The following is a 22,364-nucleotide window of genomic DNA, read 5'->3' on the forward strand; positions in this document are numbered from 1 at the left end:
CGAGGATTTACGTAGACCAGAGTCATATCACTCCCAATATGGGTTGCGCGATGAAATTGAACATCTGGAAGACCCAATGGACAACAAAACAAAATCAGGGAGGCTCGAAACATGTATGAAATTCTCAGACTTGTTTAAATAACCAGCCAATATCTTTGGTTCTGCTGCACAGGCTGTTTGTAGGATTTCTGAGGGGGCACAGATCAAACGCAGTCGTTTCCCCAGAGTGTCCTCTTGCCTATGACTTAGCATTACAATATTACAAAATAATAAGAATAGTGCATCCAAAGAGGTATATCTTGATGATCTCCATCTAAAGCACATTAAAAAAAAAAAAACTGCGCAGTTCGATTAAATTGATGAAATGATGCGCATCTTATTCCAGATAGAATATTTACACTACTTAACAATGAAAAAGGATGTAATGTCGCCCAAATAATATTAAAGAATTGAAAGATGATCTTGCTTGTGAAAATCTTTTGAAAAACAAAAAGGCATCAGAGCAATTTCAAGTTCATCTAGGGTACACAATCCAGCAAACTCTCAAACCACCCCGAGACTGCTCAGAAGGCTATGTCATCAGTGACTGCAGTGAAATCTTGACATCATGGGAGACCCGAAAGCATAATCAGAGATAATGTCCCTTGCAGCCCTTGTCAGCTAGTCTCTGCTGAGATGGAAAATCTCTCATCCACGTGGAAGTGAATGGAATCCGCTTAACACATTTCAAGTCTCACAATTGGCAGTACAGAAACTGTTCAGATTTGTGAAATCTGCTGTTTTAGTGCGTTCAACGTTCTACATTTTGATTCACAAATTGAAAGAGCTTCAGAAAGAACTGCACGTTGACCACTTACTATTTTCCTAACAAGATGATTAGAATCCCAAGATTTCAATGCTCCAGAGATTCTATCACCAAGTTCTTTACTGCCTGAAGAGCGCGCAGTCTCTAAAATCTGGAAAACTCGCCCAGGCCTCCCCTTTTGTACTTCATTCCTCATGGACAGCGAAATGCCTTCCAGAGTCTCTTCCTTACACTCTAACATCCTAATCTGATTTCTCAACCATTTCATAATATCTTCAAACGTACCACATAGAGATCGGATTGAAGCGTGAACTACACTGGATAGGGTCGAGACTGATGGATCCACGGATCCGCCTTTCTTTTTCTTCTTTCCAGATGGAACAGAAATTCGGACACAAGACTGGATTAGAAGAGCATGCCAAGACAATGGCTCTGTAATCAGCCGAACTAACATATGAAAATTAGTACAGTGAAGAGATATCGGGGTACTCAGGAACTTAAGCCGCTCTAATGTACACTTCTTGAGTAGGGTGTCAACATCATGCCAACTTCCAAACTTATGAGCCTCTCTCTCTTGCGAGTCAAATTCATTAGAATTCAACTTCCAAGCATTAGAGAAAACAGCAAAATTAACCCAGTCGATCGTGTCCATACCAAATACCTGCCCAAGTTAGGGGTAGAATAAGAAGATGATGAAACCAATAAGGGTTGGGTGAGATTCGCGGCTTCTCTTTTTTATTTTTTCAATAAAGGAAGCAAAACACTATGTCCTCGACCTTCCAAGTTTAAGACGTGGATTACATATTTAGGAGTACTTGCAAAATCTAAGAGTGCATGTTCTTTTAAGCATGAGGAGTGGCTGTCAGTTTTCACTAAGAATTATTTGTATGCCAGTATGAGGTACCCCTTCTCACAAGCAGCATAAGTGAAATTCTAAAGAAAGAATATAATCATACCTCAGTTGATATTAAACCTCTACACACTTCCTCAAGCACTCCCAACGCATCAGATAAATGATAACCCAAAATCTTTGCATAGTGTTCAAGCAGGAGCTTCATCTCTGATGAGACATTAGGATTTGATACAGACCCGTTCACTTCAATGCCATCCTTGAAGGATACTGAGGCACTCTGGATAGAGAGATATATCATTCGTGGAAGAAGGGCTTTCTTCTCAATCAATGTCCGCATGTTGGCTTCCCTTTTCTTCATCTAGTTTAGTGGCAGAAAACCAAATTTTAGTCCGAAGTACTTGAAAGGATGAAAATGAACGCATTGATCATGCAAAAAGATCCTTCATAGAAGACAGTTCAGCCAATAAGAATTATTCCTAGAAGACAAGGACAAATGAAAAGAACACATCTAGGGGGACAACGAAGAGAGCAACCAGAATTTATATGAGTTAACTTGAATGTCATCAATGGAGGAACTTTTTCAGATTCTGGAGTTATGTACTTATGTCAATGAAATTATAGTGACCTGTGGGGGAAGAAGGGAAGTACATTCTAACAGGACCGTGAAATTTTAGTATGTGGAAGCAACAGTGCTTCATGATGCCAACCACTTTTCCCCAAAAATACAGTTTGTCAAAAGAGTAAAAAGAGAGTTGAGCAAGAACTATATGCCAAAAATCTAGTTTCCCAGTCCAGACAAAATAGTTGGCATACCAGAAGATTTAGAGGAAAATAGGATTATAACGATGCTCTATGGCATTATAAGACAGAAAAGCAGATAAAATTAGTTCTTTGCCAAAAATGGCAAGAACTTGATAGTGATACCCTATATATTAGGCTTTTTATCATTCCAAAAAAAGGGAAAATACTACCACCACAACCAATTATGAAAATCATGCTTGTCTTGAATGTAATTATAGATTTTTCAGATTTCCTTCCAAAAGTGTGTACGAAGCACCTCTTATGAATTGTTTAACTTGGGGGAAGCAAAAATTGTGATATCTGAATCTGCACTTTAACTCATTTTTAATATCATATGTTGAAGTATTGTCCCACATCGCTTGACAACGGGTCCTAAATGCTTTTTATATTTATGTGGTCTCCCTCCACCTATTAGCTTAAGCTTTTGGGCCGGACTTTCTAACATCATGATAATATGAACTTACTGTCACTGGTTTAACTAGCCCATATAATCCCAACCTAAAGGGTTTGACTTTGTTGTGTGCCAATTTGGTCTATTAGGCTTCTAAGTCATAATATTGTGCAAAAATTTAGGCATATCAGAAAACCACCAATTGCTCCATTGCAGTCACATCTCTCTAAACTCATGTTTTTCGTTGACCACATACCTTTTGATAGAGGATTTCACTGATCACATAAAACTAATGGATGTGATGGGAGATCCATGTGGAAGATTGAATACTTAGACTTTCCTGGAGCTGATGCCCACAGAATTTTTTAGCCCACATGTACAAAGATACAATTGAATTTCTATTTGGTGTTTACCACTCATCAAGAAACTAAACAAGTCAGAATCGTAAAAAATTCTTCTAAAAAATGCTTCAAGTCTGCAAAAGGTGCAGTCTCATGTTACATGAGACCTAACATCTCCGCACATACCAGCCTTTTGCCCATCATTGATTTTCCAACAGTGTAGCAAAAGCTCTTCATTATAATCCATCAGTCCTCTTCCAAAGAAGACAGCTTTATCGACTAAAAGAAATGTGGTGCTGATTTAGAAAGGCTCTGCATCCAGATCTCTTGCGCTAAAAAAAGCATAATGTAACCACGGTTATATGACCAATCATATATCTCATTTATTATTTTGTCCCCTAAATTCTATAATATGTGAACTACTAAGACCATTTACTACAAGACTAGTGCAGGTGATCAACCCTGAGCACTCTCGACACATAATTACTTTGGAGATGTAAAAAATGTTGCTTTCATATTCAATTTTCTCTTGGTAAGTGAATCTATTGCACTTAATGTTGTCAATGTTCTAAAACATGAACTTATGGTTGTTGGTTTAGTCAGTGCTCCTAAAACACAAATTCCAACCAAAAGGATCTCACTTTATTGGGTCACACAATGTGTCCATTAATTAGTAACCTGCATAAATTGGTGATACAAACCTCTAAAGATTGCTTGTGCCAAATAGGGCCGTGCAGGCTTTTTCAATGCACACCCCCTCCAAGCCTGCCCGTATGACCTTTGAGAGGCTGGGCAAAGAAAGCTGCCAAGCCCATGATCTATTCTAATAGTTCTAGAATAACCATAGATTGCTTGACCAGAACATCATGACCAAGTCTATCTGAAGTAAATGCTTTAGTTGGTGTATAAAGCTAAACGATGCTACGGAAATCCATGGTTGCTTATGTTTGAGACTAGATTATGCCACTTTTCCTGAGGCTGATGCTCGTAAAGTTTTTTATCCTCTCATATAAAAAATAAGTTGTTTTTTTTATTTCGTTACTGCTACTTATTAATGAACCAAACAAGTCAAAGTCCTTAAAAATTAGTGCTAACTTCACATCAGCAAAAAGCTGCAGTCTCATGTTACATCAGCTCTAACATTTTGACTTTTTTTCCACATCCCTGCCTACAGACCATCTTTTTTCCTATGGGGTTTGTCTTGGCTTTGTATACATGTAGCCACCCTCCACCTAATGGCTTAAACTTCTCAATAGGATGTTCTGACATGGTATTAGAGCCAACTTTCAATTGTTCATGCCCCATTTAATGTTTCATTTTGGATTCAATTTCTAACAACTGTCAATCGCTTTCTATGTTGTAACTCAAGTTCGTCACTACACATCCGAACAATCCTCATCCAAATTCCAAAGAAACCAACTTTCTCAACTAAAAGAAACACGGCAGTGATTTGGAAAAGATCTGCATCTAGGGCTAATCTGCCAACTCTTCCATTAACTATGAAACTTCCCAAAGTGATCGACCAAAGCTCGAGGAAAGACTGAGTTTGGGCACGTTCTCAGATGCAATTGCATGAGATAATACAGTGGAAACTCATGTAACAGTCGGTAGATTGAAGAAATGCTGAATGGAAACTTTCATAAACAAGCACAATGCCTTCCCCATCAAAAAACTATTGAGGAACAGCGAGTATGTCAAAAAACACTCAACAAGGATTCATTCACTGAAGAGATCAACTATTTAGCCACAAAAAGCAGTATGTTATCCACCTTTAATTAAGAGAAGTGAGTATTCATAAAAGGAACTTGCAGAAGAAAAGGTTTAGAAAATATTCATACCAAGTTGTCCTTGGGAAAATGGGAAATCTCTCCAACTGGACCTGATAAAAAGTTGACAACTTGAATTCAACTTATCTTATTCAAAAGGAAAGAGGATATCTTTGTAAATTAAAAGGGAAACATATGCACAGTCAAGAAGCACGTGAAAGTATCTTCTGCAGAATAAATAGCAAATTTGATGAGAACAATATGAATATCGACTGACCTAAAAGATAATTTTCCTCAGGTGTTGGCGTCCACCAAGGCCGAGACTCTAAATCTTCATTAAAGGTCAAAGACTTTGATCCAATCTCATTTGAGAGCTCAGAAAAATGCATTCCATATTTTAAATTCACGAGAATACACTGAATAAGAGAGTAAAAATTGTCAAATTTCATTAGAGGTCAAAGTATTAGATCCAATCTCACTAGAGAGCTGCACAAAATGCATCCCCCATTTCAGGTTCAAAAAATACACGGAACCAGAGCATTCACAAATTATAACAACCCGGCATGTTCCACTAGAGCTATACCTCTTCTTTATCAATGTTACCAGCATTTTGCTTTAACTCCAAAATTGCTGATTCAATCCTGGCAAGTAAGTACTGATTGGAGTTTTGCAGCCTTTCCTTGAACTGGACAAATTCAATTGCCTGAAATACAATGTCCATCCAATGTAAATCAAGGAATTCTCCATTGACAGGCGACAATGCCTAGTCTCAGAATTAAAAAGGCATAGCAAGGTATTCGGATGTTTACACGTGTATGTCATCAGAAACTACGATATCGTACATAACATATTTGACCTTGAAAATAAGTTGCACAGAAATTACAGTGGAAAGGATCGGTTAAAAATAACATGCTGTAAGCAGTGACAGATCACATGTTGCTAGGGATCTTTTACATTGCAAACTTCTTAACCTTTATCAATTGAAATTCTATTCTTAATTCAGCTTAAAATTTGTTAACTAACAGAACTTAGTCACAAATATCATCTGCAAGCTGTATGCTCACTTGCGGAGCCTTCAGGAACTGACACTGGTGAATGAATGAGAGAGTACTTGAAGAAAAAAAAAGAGTACCATGAGTGAGTGGAAGCTTCATTCAGTTGATCCTAACCACCACAGACCATTCTCAGCTAGGAACACTAAAGACCCTATTTGATGGAGACAAGTATGAAAAATTTCTTAACTTTTGTATAAGAACCAATAGGTCCATGAACATCTGCCAAACCATTTTATAAAATATGTTCCTGCCAATGGAACCACCAAGCTCCTCCTCAGCACTCCCACTTTTGGTAGAAAACTTCACATTTCTATTCAGGACCAATATCAGCAACTTTGTTAAAGACAATTCTACTTATCTGGGCTCTGCTAAAGTCAAACAAAAAATCAGAAACAAGTTTCTCGTCATTTTGATTATTTGACAATAAAGAACCAGCATTCATGCAAAGAGCGCTCGCAAGACCCACAGATGCAGAAGCACACCTTAAAGGATATACCAATTAATGTGTCCTAATGTGTGCCCCCGTGCCAGAGAGAGAGAGCGCTCCACACAATCACACGAAGAAATACACGTACGATCAAGGAAGAAGAAACACATTCTCATCCATACAAACTACTCATTCAAAGTAATTCGTTGTTGCAGAGGAATTGGAACTCCTTATTGAGTAAGATATTGCAAAAGTTAAAACATACTTTTGAGTAATTTCGGTGGCGATACGCAAGAAATGTTAAATCTGCCGATTCTTTGAAATGATCATCCATAAACTTGAGATAGTCCCTCAACAGAGTATTAAGATCTACCCAAAGAGGAGAACCCAACATCTGTGGAAGAATGTTGTGCGAAACAGTTTCCAGCAAGATGTTCTTAACCTCCAAAGACTTGTACCTATGTATAAAGCAAGATCATTTTCAGAATTGACCATGGAAGGAATATTGTGCATGTTATTCAAATGCAATATAAACAGAAGCTGCCTTGATTAAGAAATGAGTCGTTAACTTGTCAAGACCTTACCGCTCATATGCTAATGAAATGGCACCCAAGTGAGAATACAAATGCAATAATAAGATCTTGTACTGCCAGACATGCCTGCAAGCATAACAAATTCAAGTTACTCCACGTAAGAGTATCCAGACTTCAATTATCATACATTTCCTATGAAGACAACTGGTGGAAATTTCATGCTTCGGCTTACCCAAAAAATAAATGACTTATTTATAGTAAATCTGTGCAATGGATGTACATTTGCTTTCTTACACATAACAAGAACATCAAGTACAAGCACATAGCTTCAATAACAGATCAAAAGCAAGAGGAAGCAACATGCTTTTGAGCCTATGTGCTTCAACAGGAGATGTAATTTTGAGAAACTTAGAGCATTTCCATCTCTTCAACTGCTAGAACTTAATTTGAAACTATGCTTCAGAGGCAGGTCATGATGAGTTTATGAGAGATTTCTCAGATGCTGCTCTATAAAATCACATGGAGACAGATCCTAAAAAAAATTTCCAATCACCTGAAACTTGTAGACATAACAGTTGGACAAACTGAGCGTAAACAAATCGCAGCAGAAAAATGCTCCACCCCCTACAGCATACTGCAGCAATCGCAAGTATACTATATCTGTAGATCCAAGGAAGACCTCCATATTTTCTAGGCACTAGGTACAAACAGCCTCCCACCCAAAAAATGTCTAGTCAAAAGGATTATACAAGCTAGTTGAGCGCCAGCTTGACTCAAACCTCTTCACTAAGAACAAGATATCCCACACTAAGAATAGACGAAAGGCAACACCAACGGAGCAGGCAGGTGGCCAATCCAAAGTTAACTGAGGACATCACTGCTCCACAGCTCAAACAAATATTACTTTTGGATGAGAGATGAATGACAAATGAGAGTTCACAATAGGGATACTTTGTCAACACAAAGTATCTGAATTAACAAGGGATAATTTGTCAACATAAAATTGGTTTTTTCTTGGGAGTACCATGAAGTTGGATTGTTAGTACAAAACGGTAAATTTAACATGATTAGACTCATAAGGCTATTATAAAAGTTTCCACTAGCAGTTTTTGCTAATTATCTCCACACATATAAAAACCTATTTTCAAAAGCATTTTCCCTCTCACATTTCCTTGAATCAAGGCCATTTTAATCTGCTCCTCACTAAATCAACCAATCTCTGTCTTACACTTTTAAAAGGCAATTAAGCATGTATTTTTTATTTTCACATTTGAAAAATTGAAGAACCACCAATATATCAGTAACAAATGCATAACCATGTAGCCAGAGGCTCCATGAAAAGCCAACACATAGTGGCTGTTGCCAATACATCCTGCCACTTCACTCTCTTCTCACAAAAAACATAAATCAATAACTGAAACTACAATACATACAACCAATAAGAATTATAGACATGAATATACGACTAAAATCTCCCATATGAATCGAGGTATACCTCACCTTTACTTCTCATTCACAACTAAGGGTATGAAACCATTTTTTATACATAAAAGGAAAATGTAAATTTATATAAAATTTACATGGAAAAAAAAAAGCTGAATACTTTGCAACCAATTTGAAGACACAACATGGCAAGAAAGTAGAAAAAGCATATAAACTTTACCTTCGGATGGTTAATCCAAACTCTAAAACCATAATTGCCTCCAGGATGAAGCCAAAATATTGTGTACGCCAGAATAACTATATCAAAAGGCAACATTGCAGGTGTTACCACTGTCTTACATGAATAAAATCGCGAGTCAGTGGTATATGACCATCAAATCCGTTTATATATTGCATACAATGGTACTTGTCAAGCAACTTATAATATACAGTCAACAAATAGATATCTGCACCCAATCAAGCAACAATGTGCAGCGCAACAGAAATTACAAAGGAAGTTTTTCATGAAAAGATTTAGATATCTCATTGATCCCCTTAACCAATAGATAGAGAATGCCGACAAAACATAGTACCACCCATTTTCCATTCATTGCAGGAGACTAGAGACTAACTTACAATCTTCATCATCGAACCGTCATCTAGCCACGAAGATAACTTAAAACACACAGCTACCTAGCAAACGAAAGATACACGATGCTAAACATGCCAGCTCATCCAAAGAACCAATTAGAATTAGCCGCTGGCTAATACTAAACACTTGTGGTTGTTCAACTTTATGTGATGCTTGCAGTTTTAATAACTCTCTCTAATTCACTTATTAGATTTATAAAGTCAAATAATCAGAGAACCCAATATCCGGCATCTCAATAGTTGAAAACACAATTATCTTTGTCCCAGTCCCACCTGTATCCAATTTATTATTAGAGCAACTAGGTGTCACAAGTAGTTCCTCAAGGGAGGAGGTCATCCTACAAAGTTCCAATCAAATAAAATAATCTTGAATGTTAATTCCAATAATTTTCGTTATCGTATCCTACTCTTTTAAGCAGATTTTTGGACAAAGATAAAAGAGAAAGCAAACGAGCACAATAAACTTAACAGGTAAGGCCCACCACAAGACAAAGATTCTAATTTCCCCAGATTCTGCTTCTTCTAAGTATGAGTAAAAATCTTATGCAATTGAGGAAGGTGCTCCCTGCATTCTTTAGTTCAAGAAAGCAGAAAGAATTTTATAAGCAGCAATGAAATGAAATCTTTCATATCTTAGTTGATCAAACATGTCAACCGAACATGCGGACCTCAAAAATGGGTTAATTTGTCAACATAAAATACCTGAATTAACACAGTACACGCCATTGATAAAAGCTCTTCGCCGTGCATGCTCTCTTGTGGATCCAAGTCCTTTGAAAGAGGAAGATTCTGACAGAACATCTCTACCATCTTTACCGCAAGATCCTCAAGTCCTGGAAAGATCAGGTAAAGTTAGCATTGAACCAGTTAACTACTAATTGTTTGAATGAAATAACTCGTGTGCAAAATAAAATCTCCTGTATCAAGGCACTCATTGATCAACAGAGAAAGTGAAGAACTCAGCAGTATGCTCTGTGATATGTAACAAGTTCAAACTTTAATCCCATCCCTATATACACAAGAAAAAATGAATATGCTCCATGGTATCACTGTATAAAAGTTCAATACCATCTGCCATATAGACCAGACAAAGGGAATGCTGGAAAAAAAATAATATGACTCACAAACATATAAAATTAGATTATGTAGGACGCACCACTCAAAGTGAGCCCGTACATGTTTCCTACTAATTGTTGAAACTTAAATATGGTAATTGACAGCCCCAATGCTTTCGCTGGCGCTTGAGAAATTGTTGAAGAGCTTTCCATCAATTTCTTAGACAGCTCCATTTTTTTATCTGATGATAAGACTTGAACAAACACCTCGACATCAGAAGTGAAGCATGCTAAGTGGCCAAACCTGTTACAGAGACAAACAAAATGGCAGACAAGAAATAGCCACACCATAAGCAATAAATCCACAAACAAAAATGTGCAGAATCCAAGACACATTTCTTTGAATCTTCTGACTCATGATATTAAACAAAGAATTCATGATTATATTGAACTTCGCAGCACTTAAACTGTCTAAAATCATCACACAAACAAAGCCATTCTAAAACGATACAAGGTAGCGATATACCTAAAAAAATATTGTATCAGATCCTCCATTAACTTTTGCTCATCTCCTTTGCCATATAAGTGCTTTCTTTGTTCAATCTCCAGATTGGCAAGGTATGGACATCTTACAATATCATTTCCAAGGTTCTCTTGCAACTTATGCACAAAAGTTGACGCTCTTGTAATACGAGAATTAAACTGCGAATCCAAGTTGCATCATTTGATGCATGAACACTAGTTGAAGTTCGCAATTTAACAACACCAACAACAATAAGAATAATAACAGTAATAAATCATTATTAAGCGGAGTGAGCAAGTACCACTTCATCTGTCAAGGGAGATAATCTGCAGTCTGCAAATTTAATAGCATCAATCCTATTTTTGATGGGCTCATTGCCCCAGGTTGGGCCATCCTCCAGCAAACAGTCTAGATAATGTTGTAGACATTCCCAGTCATCAGGGCTGCCAGAATATACAAACAAGATTAAAGGCTATAAGTATATGTAAGGAGGATAGCTTGCTAATGAGAATGATTTCCCCTTAAACACGAGACAATTACTTTCACAGTGATTTTTAAATAAACGAAACAAGAACTTCAGTTAAAAATGCTAGCGGACCAGGCTTCAGTTAAAGCCATTAACAACTATCTACATTGTCATGTAGGCAAGCTTTTCTGATATGAGGAAAAGAAATAGATGGTATTATGGGCTTCCAAAATTTAGTTAAGAAAATCTAGGTGAAAAGCCAGACGATAGAAGAAGCAGAGTAAAAGAAGTATTTAACTGCACCTAAATTAGTAAAGATCCATTCAGATTTACACATTATAACAACTATGATATGACAGACCACAACTTAAAGTTCAGAAACGGTCTTTCAGTCATTTGCAGAACTTGAGGATGAAAAAGAATAACACATTGTTGCTAGGTCAAACTGGGCCAAACAAAAAGAACAACCTTCAAGAAAATGGAAGAAAAAATCTTACAGACTCAAAGAATACATTAAAGTCTGCACGCAAGGATTTTATCACTACAAGCACATAAAACCACTCTCAATATATGCATGTACACAGCCACAGAGGCTTTCCCTTCTCGCTTGTAGATAGAAAACCGCAAAGCTGAATTTACTGGGACGTGACAATTTAACTTGTTTTGAAATTGATATTGCTTCACATCATACCATGACTCTAAGATCTTCTCATACACATCGGCCGCAGCTTTATAGTCACCTGTCCGAGCAAGAAGTCTCCCCTGTCAACTTAAAGACAGTGCAAGATGATAAGAAGGCAAATGAATAACACATGGGTGGCAAGCTCAATTGATGTTAGCAAGTTCTACAAACACGGTGAAAGACCTCCTTCAAAGCATCAATTCACATAGATATGATTTCAAGAGATTTAAATCTTTCCTCTTTCCCCTCTATTCTCTCTGTGCTCCAGCTCTCAAAAAGGAAAGTGATCAAAAGAAAGATTCTGGGGAAAAAAAGAAAAGAAATAAACCCAGCAAAAAGCAGCTTTACATGTAAATAAAACCATAGTCAAGCCTCTTAAAAAAATTCCAAAGTTTACATGATGAATCGAGAAAAGTTGAATAGAACTAATTTCAGAGAACAGTTGCATAGAAGAACATTTTTGGAAACAATAAAGTGGAGGGGCGGTGGGGGTTCAATTTCTTATCATTCTCATAATCCTGGAGCCACTTCTACCTCTAAGTCAATGATGCAAGGTTTTTCTCCTTTTACTCTTTTAAGAGTCATTTAGTACATTTCATCAATATTATAGCCTTGTACTATATATAGGTCTACAAGAGGGAAGTTCAGGAGGTCAGAGAGCTGTCTAGAGTACCTGTATACGTAGCTTATCAACTTCAACCATCAGAAGTGATCCCAAATTTCCTGATAGAATTTCAAGAGCATGACCATACTTATCTTGCTGTTCCAACAAAGAGATGTAGACCAAAAGAGCTGCCATGAGATTAAAGTTAGTATTAGGGAAGCAAATACATATTCAAGGTATAGCGGATAATTTCCCAAACCCATAAGAAATACCTTCAGGTTCATGCAAGCTATGGGTAGCAACATGCTTCTTAAGCAAGCCCTCTGCTAACAGCAACAGCTTGTCTCCGCCATTGCCGCAAAGAACCTGTATGAAGAGGTCCTCGGTATACATTCAGAAAGATAAGAATTATCCTAAACCCACGTTTACAGCCATCTAAAGATGCTCGTTTCAAGAAAGGGAATCTTCAGAGATCCTTAAAAAGCAAGTACATCTTAGAACTCTTTTTCCGTATTGGCTTTCATAGTCAAATCCAGATAAGGAGATGAGTTTGCATCTATTTCAGTGTTATAGAGTTCTTTTTACGCACAAAGTTCCCAAAACAGTAGTACGGCCACTTATTGTAAGTTTTTGGCAATGGAAACCTAACTACTGCATGTACATATATATGTTGTCGAGCTCTTCCCAACATTGACAGAGAAATTATACATGAGCCAAAGCACCATTGGTTATGAGTGACAACCTCAAAAGTCAACTTATGCAGATGAATGATGCCCTGCCGAGCCCATAATTCTTGCTCAGTAAACCCTAACCAAGTTAGATTGGTACATGCATAAGAAGCAATATCATTCCCATCCAAGGACAATGAAGGAGAAGAATGCAAATACTTAGTTTTCAATGATTTAAAACATCCAATGTCCAAGTCATCTACGAGAAGAAATGGCCAATAGTGGACTAAGAGTCATATTCCAAACACCTTAAATTTATAAACACTCAAAGTAAATCACAAGATCAGTCATGTTCAGAAGCAAGCGAACTTTATTGATTCACCATGCCTCCAACCAAATCATGCCTAGCAGACCTTGTCTTCAAAAGTTTGTTCAAGCTATTGGAATTTCAAAATTTGAAGCCCACCGTTTGCTTTTGTACCCCTTCTCAAGCCTGTTTCTTTATCTTACTTGGGGTTTGAAATAGAAGCAAATAATATCGCCCGTTAGATAAGTGATCTTTGCAGGAAAGTCAACTAATGTTCATCGATATATGTAACTATCTACAGAGGAGGAGGAGAAAATTCAAAACCTGCAGTTGGATGCTACAAACAGCCCAGAGCAAAAATCGTTCTTCACTGGCTATTTTGTACATTTTGATAGCTGTCTGTAAAAAGGCAGGATAGAAGAAGTAAAGATTGGCCAGTAAGTGCATGTAGAAGCAGATAGCGTGATCCGAGAATGCAAATTTCAGAATAATGAAAAGAAAAACCTGTTGTTGCTTCACAAATGAGCTTTCGCGAACATAGCAGTTGAAAAGCCCCATCATAAGGTCCAAATTATTTGGAAATTTTGCAGCAGCATGTTCATAACAGCTAGTAGCCAGGTCCGCTGATAGAATAACAAAGAAGTAAGGCACCGCGGGAAGCATCGTATAGTTCTAACGGCACGAGTCATGTAGAAAGTTTGAAATACTGACAGTGACCAAGCCGCTGGAAGACATTTTGCAATGTACTGAGAGTGAGATCATCCATCAGCGCGGAGTCATTGGAATGTAGCAGCTCTTTCGCGCTCAAGCAAACAGACAAAGATTCATCCGGTTTTCCCATCCTTTCCAGAACGAGAGCTTTAAGAGACTGCACAAACGCGCCGCATGTTAATCGCCCAAAACCGAGAGCAACTCCGTCGGATACAGAGAACACAACAAGAAATGAGAATCCATGAGGCAGTCACGACACTCTCGTCTGAGCTGCCGGAGTTCCCACATTGCTTCACCGTGTACCGAACTATATTTGTAAGCCGAAGTATAAATCAGCTAAAAATCAGCTGATTAACTGGGCACTTTCTAAGCTTACAAACCTTACACAGATAATTATAAATCAGCTAAAAGAGGATCAAGTCCGAATCGATGATCCGAAGTACAAGGAAAGGTGCAGTTTCAGCATCACAGGGCAATAGAAAGTCGAAATGTATCCTGGATAGCTCGATAAGCAAAGACGAAGACTCGAAAAGAAGAAGAAAAGGACAAAGGAGTGATTGGGAGATTCGATGGGGGGGGGAGGTCTTACAAGGACGTAAGGAGAATTGGGGTGCTTCCCGAGGAGCGAAGAGACGAGCTTGAGAGCATTCTTGAATTGACGAGAATCGATGGCGTCCCATATCGGGCGGACCCGCCGCTCCGGTATCCCGCCGGCGAGGCCGAACTTGGAGGCCATGGCTATCGCAACGAGGACCGGCTCGAGGATGATCGATCCCCTTCGACTATACCTGGTATTTGACCGATGGAGCTGAGCAGCCAGCAGCAGCAGCAGCAGGGGTTTAGGCTAGGGTTTCGGTCCGCACTCCAGAAATCCAAATTTTTCCGATTATTTCTTTACTTTTATTTTTTGTTTTATTTTTTTTTTTTCCATTTTGAATGCCCTGTTTGTTCAGTTGTCTTTTCTTTTTCTTTCCGTCGGAAAAACAAAAACCCATTGACGTGACTTCGCGGTTACCCTTAGGTTGTATCCGTCCGTGCGTTTGGATGGCCGTGCCCATTGCCATCGTCCGTCCTTGTCCCCAACTCCTATCCCGGTCCCGGAATAGGATGACCCGGTTTAGCGCCCAGCACTGTGAATTTCGGATGCACCTAATTTTTGAATTAAATTTATATATCTCGGTATTAAATTACTAAGGTGGTCCAATCCAGGAATTCAAAATATAGATCCAAGGAACAATGAGCAATCTTCTTAGGGTACTTTAACAATAAAAGATGTTTAGAGCGATTGTACACGCATTATTCATAACTTAGGAACATTAGCACTTATATTTTAATGCATTAGAATCGCAGACTCGATAACAATATATGCTTATTCAAATGATTCGAAATAAAGGAAGCGATCATAGTTTTTCAAGCTAATAACAGTAAATGATCGGTTTTAGTTACACTATCTCATAATCCATATAGGATAAAATTAGCATATAAGCATGAATCCAAAAACGTTCACACTTCCAAGTCACATTATCCAAACTCGAAACGGACTGGATGGAGTGAAAAAAAAACCAAAGCAAAGAGCGAACCGGCCCGTGTGATTTATCGGATGTTAGCAGACTGAGACTGACCGGTGAAAATTTGCCCACCGTTTCCTTTCCCACGACTCACGGCTCTCTCTCTCTCTCTCCTCTTTCTCCTTCTTCTTCTTCTTCTTCTTCTGCTGCATCATCTTCGTTGTTTTTGCCGTCTGTTTTACTTGGTTTCTTCCGCCATGTCCAAAGTCCCAGTCATAGCCACGTGCTGCCCCTCCTCCGTCGTCGCCTCCCACCTAAGCTAAGCTAAGCCCCTTCCCACCACCACCACCACCGCTTACTTCCCTGACATCATGACTTTCTTTTCACTCCACTTCCTCTGAACCGCCCCCCGGCGCGTCTCTCATTGCCAGATCAGGGCGGCGAGGCAGCGCTCGGCCCCCTCCATTCCAGCCTCCTCCGATCGGGATTCGAAGATGATGGGGTCGGAGAACCAGGGCTTCGAGGATGCCCGCCTCTACGCCTCCAAAGAAGAGATGGAGTCCCTCGTCCTCGGCGACCCCTCCAGATCCTCCTACGCCAACTCCGACTACCGTAGCGCCATGTCCAATTCCCTCCCCGACTCCCACCACCCTCTCTCCCCTCCGATCCTCGCCACCCCCGCCGACTCCGATCCCCTGCTCGCCCCCCCGCCGCCGCCCTCCTCCTCCTACCCCGAGCTCCGAAACCCTAGCTCCCACGACAGCTCTTCCTACATCGAGCCCCCTTCCTACGCCGATGTCATCTTCAGCCCCTTCGATGGGGACTCCTCCTCCGAGATCAACGGCGTCGATAGCCCCAGCCCGAGTTCCGATAGTCCCGTCAGCTTTTCCCGATCTTCTTCCTCTGGCACCGAGTACATCAAGATTACCGTGTCCAATCCCCAGAAGGAGCAGGAGGTCACCAACTCCATCGTGCCCGGGGGTAACACCTATGTCACTTACTTAGTCACGACGAGAACCAACATACCTGAGTTTGGGGGCCCCGAGTTCAGCGTCCGCAGGCGGTTTCGGGATGTGGTGACCCTATCCGATAGGCTGGCCGAGTCGTACCGAGGGTTTTTTATACCGCCGAGGCCCGATAAGAGCGTGGTGGAGAGTCAGGTGATGCAGAAACAGGAGTTTGTGGAGCAGCGAAGGGTGGCCCTGGAGAAGTATCTGAGGAGATTGGCGGCTCATCCCATCATTAAGAAGAGCGATGAGTTGAGGGTGTTTTTGCAGGTGCAGGGGAAGCTTCCCTTGCCGACGAGCACGGATGTTGCTTCGAGGATGCTCGATGGTGCGGTTAAGCTTCCAAAGCAGCTTCTCAGTGAGAGTGTGGTGGCTCCGCATGAGGTCGTGCAGCCGGCAAAAGGGGGGAGGGACTTATTGAGGCTGTTTAAGGAGTTGAAGCAGTCGGTTGCCAATGACTGGGGAGGTTCCAAACCCCCCGCGGTTGAAGAGGATAAAGAGTTTTTGGAGAAGAAGGAGAGGATGCATGATATGGAGCAACAACTAAGCAATGCCTCGCAGCAGGTAATTTCTTGCTGTCATTTATGTCCAGAATGAAATTTCGCCCCTGGCCAAGTATTGGCTGTATCTCAAACTGATCTTTGGTTGCTTGATGTTATGTGTACGTGCTTAGGCGGAATCATTAGTTAAGGCTCAGCAAGACATGGGGGAAACAATGGGAGAACTGGGGCTGGCGTTTATTAAACTGACAAAGTTTGAGAATGAGGAGGCCGTGTTCAATTCTCAGAGATCACGGGCAGCTGATATGAAAAATTTGGCAACTGCTGCGGTTAAAGCTAGCAGATTTTACCGGGAATTAAATTTGCATACGGTGAAGCACTTGGTAGGTTCTCCTCCTTGTTTTAAGTATATCAGTCAGGCTATGAGAGAGTTTATCTATGATGTTATGAAGGTTCATAGGTAAAGCTTAACTCGAGCATGGAAATTTCATTTCCCCTGGTTGATCCCTTTTGTCGAACTCCCCACTAAAAGGACACTACAACTAATGTCCTGGATTTTTGGTGATCTTTTATCTCAATATGAATTGCAGGATACCCTTCACGAGTACTTGGGTCTCATGTTAGCAGTACACGGTGCCTTCTCAGATCGCACTAGCGCTTTATTGACAGTGCAGACTCTTTTATCAGAATTATCTTCGTTTAAATCGAGAGCTGAAAAACTGGAAGCTGCATCATCGAAGATATTTGGTGGCGACAAGTCAAGAATACGCAAGATGGAGGAATTGAGGGAAACTATAAGAGTCACTGAGGATGCCAAGAATGTTGCAATAAGAGAATACGAGCGGATTAAGGTAACATGCATCGTTATTCACTTGTCTTCCAGTGATTGTATTGAGACTCCACTGGTTGATTTCAAGAGCTGCTGAATTTTCTGGTTTTGTTTCTGAGGTTCAAGCTTCTGTTGACTGTTAGGGTCACTTCAATACCTCCTAAGAAACTTGTTTGTGTAGAGTCAGGTTGAATTTTAAGATATGCGGCGTTGTTTTCGAAATTTTCTTGACAGGCAGAGGCACTAGTATATTTTTAGTTTTTAGCACTTTCACCTTCAACTGAGGCAGTGTTGTTGCAGGAAAATAACAGGACTGAACTTGAACGGCTGGATAAGGAAAGGCATGCAGACTTCTTGAATATGCTGAAGGGGTTTGTTGTTAATCAGGTACATTGTCTCTTCTCCTCCTGTTTACTGCGATGATCTCAGCTGCTGCAAGAATTACTGCAATTGTCTAGCATGTGGCTTCTTTTTGTTGTTTCTCCGCCACTGGTTGCTGTTTGTGGATGCTAGCAAAGCAGAGATGACCCTAAGTACCGCTGGCTGTGTTATCCAAGTACAATAGAATTCAAAGATAGCGTCTATTTTCTGGTCAGATTTGAGTACTGCACATACTCAGCGTTTGGCTGGGTAATTCGACGATCACTTTTATGTCCTGGTCGAGGGCTGTCAACTGCATAAGATCTATCGCACAGCATTTTTCGACTCTATAGCTGCATCTTATCTCCATGTAGGCTGTAATTCTTGATAACCCTTTAGAAATAGTGTCAGGCAGATCCATTCTTGTCAAATGCCACATAATTCTAGGCAGATTATTTCAAGGGGTATTTTTTTTGGTAGTACTACTGAAGTTGCACTGCATGGATGGAGTAGGAATCTGGAAATGCCTTTCACCGCCAACCTTTAGAGGGAGTCTAAGTTAAAAAGTCAGTTTTATGCAATATTCCATCAACTCGGTAATTACCAGTGGCATGATTGATTGGAGTTTTGAGTTTTGAAGCAACAGATGGTTAAAAGGAAGGTGCAGGCTAAAATAAGAGTCATAATGCCATAATGGCCCCTAAGTTTAAATTTGGGGTTGAGGAAGAGGTATGCCTTGTAGGAGGCTCTGCTGAGTGCCTCTTACAGCGACAATGCATCTGTCATGGTAGATAGTGGGTGCCTATCAAGTTTTTACCTGTTTCTGTGCTTGCCTCACAAGCCCAGGTTTTTGAATTCACAATCGCCAGGACAGGTTGCCATTACCTGTATCAACTGGGCCTCTACTATGTGGGATTTGGATCTGAATAGGTAGTTATCTGGCTTAAAATAGCAGGCAGGGTTAATCTCAGGTTCTCAAAGTAATGTACAGACAAAATCAGGATAGAGACCCAGACCAGAATGTTGGCAGGTCATGAGGTCTACTGACAGAGATTGCAGTTGGAGCCAAAGTTCTCCTTTCATAGGAAGTGAATTTTAATGTAGTGTCTTTTTCACATAGTCAAAATAAGTGATGCACATTCATTTGTTTGTTTGTTTGTTTTTGCCTTGGCTACCTATGCCTAGATTATGTCTAGGGTATAAAAAAGAAAATTTTCTCCACGGTAAAAAAATTTGTCCCCAAAGGCTTCCGAATCGAAGAAACTGGATGGTATGAACAAAAGACTAGGCTTTCTGAGATCAATTTTGGAGTAAAGTTGTTGGATTGTGGTTTTCTTAGATTCGCAATCTGATAATTCTATTGTTGGAGGTTCTATGCCAGATAACATGTCAGCCTAAATTAATCGTTATGCCTAATTTATGCGGTTTACCTGACCTAGATATCTGTTTTTTTCGTTCATAGTGCTTTCTAGTCGGATCATGTCTTTTTTACCTGCGCAAATTCACAGGTTGGGTATGCTGAGAAAATTGCCAATGTTTGGGGGAAGGTTGCAGAGGAGACGAGCGCATATGCGAGAGAGAGCAGTTGAATTATGCAGTTGTAAATTCAAATCTTTCAGGTTTTCTTACTCTTTAACTGTATCTTGGTCATTGCACTTCTAGGAAAATCGCTCAAGATTCATATATTTAACTAATAAAGAAAATGGATGAAGTTTTTATGTTTCCTCGCCCTGTACTGATTAAGGAAGGGATTTATTTTGTTGCAAGGGCTGTTACTCACATTTGTTAGAGGAGTTGTAAATTTGATTTGTCCTTTGATACTTGGATATTTAAGTTCCCAGTTTTGATCTTGAGTTAATGGCGTGAAGAAAAATGGGAGCATTCAAGAGAATGGATCGTTCATTTGGCCTTGGTAACTGATCCTCAAATGCTAGTTCATAATGTATCTGTAAAGAAATGATTCATACCCTTGGCTGACAGCCGGCGCTTACTCAATCTAGCCTTGTACAGATTGGATCGATCAACATCGTATTATTTACTATATCCGAGGATCTGGCTCTACCCTCATAAAGTTGAATCTTGAACGGTTCCTTTACTCCTTTAATATTTGCTAATCATGTGTAATACCTGCTCCCTTTTTTTTCTTTTTACAATGGCATATAGATCAATGGATCTTCAGTATACATTGGTAGAGTCGCCAAAGAATAATTGAGGAAGAACTTGCTCCTCTATGAACAGAGAGATGTAGTAGTACGCTGACTCGCATGGATGGATGCTATCCCAGAACAAGTGTTGCGATGAATTAGGACATGTTGGTGTGAGTTCGTTGCACAGAGGTCCTGCTTCTACATATCCAGTGCCACAGCATCCTTTCTTTGTTTCCAGGAATCCTGTCACCCATAATCTCAGCAAGTAAAACATCAATTGGACAGATAATTGCCCATGACTAAAACGTATCCTTTGAAAGCTGAGGAGAGAGTGGAGAAACGAGAGCATTGTAATGTGACTAAAGATAAGAACTTTTATTTGGCATACCGTACTTCTGAGGATGATTGGTCATGTCAATCATTGGTTTGTACACATCCGCGTAGGCAATCTTGCTTTTTGGAAGCACTGATTTTATTTGAGGCAAAAGATTTGCTAGCTTGTGATTGTAGGTTCGAGCATCTAGGTTTTCATCTTCTATGCATTTTCGATCCTCAGGGTTCTTGAATTTTGCGGTCGTTTGAATGGGCAAACAACCAACTGGAGGAAGCCCCGCCACTGCTATCTTACGGCATCCGAGATCATAGAGTTCCTGGGTAAGTAAACTTTCAGCAGTCAGATGAGTTCATTCATGACCGAAATTACTACTACAACAGAAACATCATAGCTGTGGGAAAGGTAGTTTCTCATCTCACCAATATGAATTCTCGTAGTCTTCCCAGCAGAAAGTCTTGGTATTCGCTGATATTGAACTGGATTCTCCTCGTGGGAATATCATAGAAATTAAATATGAAGTCATTGGTTCCTGCACTGATGATGACCAACGCTCCTCTTAAAATCTTCTTTGCCTCCTCTTCCCCTACCACCTTGCTAAGCCTCTGAATGTACTTCTTCAAGTATTCAAGTTGCTTTGACATCGGGATTACACCAGAAACCGCGGTTGTCAGATCATCAAACCCAGATCCTCCCGAGGCGAAGCTAACGCCAGTGCAGAGTTGTCCGTCCTCTAGGTCAGGATCTAGAAACGGAGGAACTGTCTCCTTGATACCAGCCGCAGAAGCGATGAAATCAGTAACGAGTTTTCCATTAGAAAATCTACCCGTGGGAACTTGACCAGGGAAGTCGCGACCATAAGGGAGGTGGTTGCCCTTGAACAAAGTCGCGATGTAGTTGTTATTACCGGTGTCTACTGTTGAGTCCCCCAATATTAGGATTGCCGGGAATAGTTTAGCTGCTTTGGACGTGGCATTGAGGATGCTGGAGCCAGTATTCACCAGAAGTAGTATTACTAAGATAAGTAGCACGACCGGTGCCATTACATATATTTCTGAAAGGAGGACTAATCGACTAGGATGGCCCTTGATTCGTTCCGGGATATATAGGAAGATGTTGGCTGGTGACTCGTACTGGAAAAGCATACTTAACCTAGAGGTTAAGGCACTCCTCTTTTTACCTTAATAAATACTAAAGGACACGTGCATAGAGTTCCCAAGCGTTTGAAATGCTGTTTTGTTTTACATTTACTCAACTTGGGTTCTTGAATTTGAAAAATCACATCAAGTTCCTGTCCCGTCGACCAATGATGTTTATGTGAAGCGAACTTGTTAGTGACATAGGGAATACTTGAGTTTGTCATTACCTACACAAAGCTCTGTCAGTAGAAGCTTGAAACTTGACAGAGAGTTTAAGTTTTTGCTTCGTTCTCCCATGAATTTGATTTCTTGCGTCTTAGGGGGAAATTAGAGGTGAAGTCTCCCGGTTGAAGAGTTGGTAAATAAGGGAATCATAATTTAGATGGCTCGTCTCATCTGTTAACTAATGCTCAGAATGCTCTCCAAATCCATAGTATAATGTCTAGTGACAAACAAGTGAATGATCCAAAAGATCCACGATG

At 40.0% G+C, this 22,364-nt stretch overlaps 3 protein-coding genes across 5 annotated transcripts; 1 reads left to right on the forward strand and 2 right to left on the reverse strand.

Moving 5' to 3' along the window:
* Positions 1 to 327: 327 nt before the first annotated feature.
* Positions 328 to 14,947, reverse strand: LOC115683909 (N-terminal acetyltransferase B complex auxiliary subunit NAA25). Its single transcript, XM_030608559.2, has 19 exons — positions 14,651 to 14,947; positions 14,062 to 14,218; positions 13,855 to 13,973; positions 13,675 to 13,749; positions 12,648 to 12,741; positions 12,445 to 12,563; positions 11,781 to 11,851; positions 10,925 to 11,066; positions 10,627 to 10,802; positions 10,202 to 10,404; positions 9,748 to 9,878; positions 8,636 to 8,712; positions 7,024 to 7,098; positions 6,705 to 6,897; positions 5,541 to 5,660; positions 5,235 to 5,373; positions 5,030 to 5,070; positions 1,762 to 2,016; positions 328 to 1,466 (listed from the first exon to the last, which is right to left on the reverse strand). Exons 1-19 carry the CDS (start codon positions 14,795 to 14,797, stop codon positions 759 to 761), a joined length of 3,042 nt encoding a protein of 1,013 aa, XP_030464419.1. The 5' UTR covers positions 14,798 to 14,947; the 3' UTR covers positions 328 to 758.
* Positions 14,948 to 15,694: 747 nt separating this feature from the next.
* LOC115683910 (sorting nexin 2A-like) lies at positions 15,695 to 20,156 on the forward strand. The gene is made up of 5 exons (XM_030608561.2): positions 15,695 to 17,140; positions 17,250 to 17,459; positions 17,667 to 17,927; positions 18,206 to 18,292; positions 19,774 to 20,156. The coding sequence occupies exons 1-5, from the start codon at positions 16,064 to 16,066 to the stop codon at positions 19,852 to 19,854; spliced, it is 1,716 nt and encodes a 571-aa protein (XP_030464421.1). The 5' UTR covers positions 15,695 to 16,063; the 3' UTR covers positions 19,855 to 20,156.
* Positions 20,157 to 20,167: 11 nt separating this feature from the next.
* On the reverse strand, positions 20,168 to 22,045 carry LOC115683911 (GDSL esterase/lipase At2g30310). Of its 3 annotated transcripts, XM_056309495.1 has the most exons (4): positions 21,570 to 22,035; positions 21,166 to 21,488; positions 20,801 to 21,062; positions 20,168 to 20,655 (listed from the first exon to the last, which is right to left on the reverse strand). In XM_056309495.1, the coding sequence occupies exons 1-4, from the start codon at positions 21,886 to 21,888 to the stop codon at positions 20,441 to 20,443; spliced, it is 1,119 nt and encodes a 372-aa protein (XP_056165470.1). In that variant the 5' UTR covers positions 21,889 to 22,035; the 3' UTR covers positions 20,168 to 20,440. The 3 variants fall into 3 exon arrangements, with proteins under 3 accessions (XP_056165470.1, XP_030464422.1, XP_056165471.1); XM_030608562.2 differs by having other exon boundaries at positions 21,166 to 22,021; XM_056309496.1 differs by having other exon boundaries at positions 20,338 to 20,655; positions 20,806 to 21,062; positions 21,166 to 22,045.
* Between the last annotated feature and the right edge of the window lie 319 nt (positions 22,046 to 22,364).

The sequence above is a fragment of the Syzygium oleosum genome, unplaced genomic scaffold, assembly GCF_021117445.2.
Source record: "Syzygium oleosum isolate NSW1041296 unplaced genomic scaffold, Sole_v2.1 Sole_v2.03, whole genome shotgun sequence".
Taxonomy (NCBI): domain Eukaryota; kingdom Viridiplantae; phylum Streptophyta; class Magnoliopsida; order Myrtales; family Myrtaceae; genus Syzygium; species Syzygium oleosum.

What these genes read in the sequence shown, in the direction of transcription:
- LOC115683911 (XM_030608562.2), bottom strand. Translation starts at nt 21,888, where the DNA reads ATGCTTTTCCAGTACGAGTCACCAGCCAACATCTTCCTATATATCCCG. An exon ending in GACTACGAGAATTCATATTG is followed by an intron (nt 21,063 to 21,165) that starts GTGAGATGAGAA and finishes TTACTTACCCAG; the next exon opens with GAACTCTATGATCTCGGATG. An exon ending in CAATCATCCTCAGAAGTACG is followed by an intron (nt 20,656 to 20,800) that starts GTATGCCAAATA and finishes TATGGGTGACAG; the next exon opens with GATTCCTGGAAACAAAGAAA.
- LOC115683910 (XM_030608561.2), top strand. Translation starts at nt 16,064, where the DNA reads ATGATGGGGTCGGAGAACCAGGGCTTCGAGGATGCCCGCCTCTACGCC. An exon ending in GAGAATACGAGCGGATTAAG is followed by an intron (nt 17,928 to 18,205) that starts GTAACATGCATC and finishes GTGTTGTTGCAG; the next exon opens with GAAAATAACAGGACTGAACT. An exon ending in AGGGGTTTGTTGTTAATCAG is followed by an intron (nt 18,293 to 19,773) that starts GTACATTGTCTC and finishes GCAAATTCACAG; the next exon opens with GTTGGGTATGCTGAGAAAAT.
- LOC115683909 (XM_030608559.2), bottom strand. Translation starts at nt 14,797, where the DNA reads ATGGCCTCCAAGTTCGGCCTCGCCGGCGGGATACCGGAGCGGCGGGTC. An exon ending in GCCACCGAAATTACTCAAAA is followed by an intron (nt 5,661 to 6,704) that starts GTATGTTTTAAC and finishes ATTGTATTTCAG; the next exon opens with GCAATTGAATTTGTCCAGTT. An exon ending in GAGGTTTAATATCAACTGAG is followed by an intron (nt 1,467 to 1,761) that starts GTATGATTATAT and finishes TAACTTGGGCAG; the next exon opens with GTATTTGGTATGGACACGAT.